Here is a 1,714-nt window from a genome sequence, read left to right as displayed (position 1 = left end):
CCATTAGGCTCTAAGGCATTTTACTGGGAGAGAATCGAGCCATTAATTGTGTTGCATTTACCTCGTTTATATACAAGAAGAACAAGAAACATGGCAGCCTGTTTAATGATTATATACATTGCGATTCGGTTGGAAAAATGTGTATTACAAATGGCAAAACAGCCTGTCAAGTACATAATTATATGTTGTTCAGGGGCTTTTTGTCAGAGGAGTTCTAATTCCTCAAATCCCACTGCAGGATCTCAGTAAAAGCTCTGTCCTCTGCATTACACTGGGGAGGATGTGGGGGGAGAAAGAGCATAATAACAGGCTTCTTAAACCACATTAGTTCCCAGTTAATAGCTCCTTCTCTCCATTGTAATGTGGGGGTTATCTTTGCAAAACGCTTCCGAAGCAAACTGAAAGGTGGAATCTGATAGAACAAAACATCACTTGACATCAGGAGGAACGGTGACTTCAATTTCACTCATTGTCCCTGGTCTCAGAAGAGAGAGTGGGGAATAAAACATCACTGCCCTGTGAGGCCTCGCTTAGCTGAGCCTTGGTTTTCAGCAAGAACTGTGCTCTCCTGTACATTATTCTTTCCTGTTCTTGCTTCAGCTCAATGTAGGAGCGCGAAAAGGTGTGGAAAATGGAGGTGACCGGAAATGCCATGAGGAGGATGCCGCTCAGGATGCTGCTCAGTGCCACCACTTGGCCAGGAATGCTCCTGGGGACCATATCCCCGTAGCCTACCGTGGTCATGGTGATGACAGCCCACCAGTAGCACGCGGGGATACTGGTGAACTCCTGCGAGTCCGCCATCTCGTTCTCGATGACGTACAGGAGCGGCGCGAACAGTGCGATGGCCACGCAGAGGAAGAGCAGCAGGAGGCCGAACTCGCGGGTGCACCTGCGGGCGGTCAGCCCCAGCGTCTGCAGCCCCAGGGAGTGCCTGGCCAGCCGCATGACGTAGAGAATCCTCAAGGCACGGAGAATACGGAGGACCAGACCCACTTTGTCCAGGTAGATGCTCCCAGAGCTGGGCTTTTTATAGCCCACCGAAGTGGTGTCCACCAGCAGCGTGATGTAGTACGGCAGGATGGCTATTATGTCTATCAGGGTTAAGGGCCTCCGCAGGAACGCAAACTTGCTCTTTGCCTGGATGAACCTCAGCAGGAACTCAAGGGAAAACCATGCCACGCAGACAGACTCCACGATGAAGATGTTGTAGCACATCTGGGAGCACTCACCCTGCAGGGAAGAGAGGGGTTTGTCACTGGCACTGGCGTAATGACTGGTTCGGTTGGTACGGTGATGGGGAGAGAGGTTCTGTGTTGGGTGGTTTTATACCTGGAGTATTATAGGAGCTGAAGCTGTTGCTATGGGGAAACACACTTGACTAATTGGAACAAGTTAAATGCAAAACTCAGAAAGGAATTATTTATTCCACGGGAGATACTGCTCAGGAATTTCGGGCTTTCTAGGCAGTAAAGGCAGCGTGTAACAGGGCAACACATGGTTGCACGGAAGGGTCTGCACTAACAACATTTTCTTCGACCATAAAACTTGTTGCGATTAATTCTCCTACCAGTAACTGAACACAGGCATGCAAGATTTCAAATTCTCTGTTATTCCAGCCCCCTGGACCAAGGACAGCTGTGAACCCCCCACTGAAACCAACACCCTCAGGCCTTGTCCCCGGCTCAGCTCCTCCCTGCACATACCTTCCACC

General features: G+C 49.9%; 1 protein-coding gene across 1 annotated transcript in view; it reads right to left on the bottom strand.

Moving 5' to 3' along the window:
- Window positions 1-462: 462 nt before the first annotated feature.
- KCNG1 (potassium voltage-gated channel modifier subfamily G member 1) overlaps window positions 463-1,714 on the bottom strand; it is a gene marked incomplete at both ends in the record, with an annotated part of 1,934 nt that continues 682 nt past the window's right edge. The window contains one exon of the mRNA XM_084271509.1: window positions 463-1,233. Within this exon, the coding sequence (XP_084127635.1) occupies window positions 463-1,233 (771 nt within the window). The remainder of the gene's footprint in view (window positions 1,234-1,714) is intronic.

This window comes from Gallinula chloropus (assembly GCF_964237585.1).
Source record: "Gallinula chloropus genome assembly, chromosome: 16".
Taxonomy (NCBI): domain Eukaryota; kingdom Metazoa; phylum Chordata; class Aves; order Gruiformes; family Rallidae; genus Gallinula; species Gallinula chloropus.
This window is presented reverse-complemented; position numbering and strand designations above follow the sequence as displayed.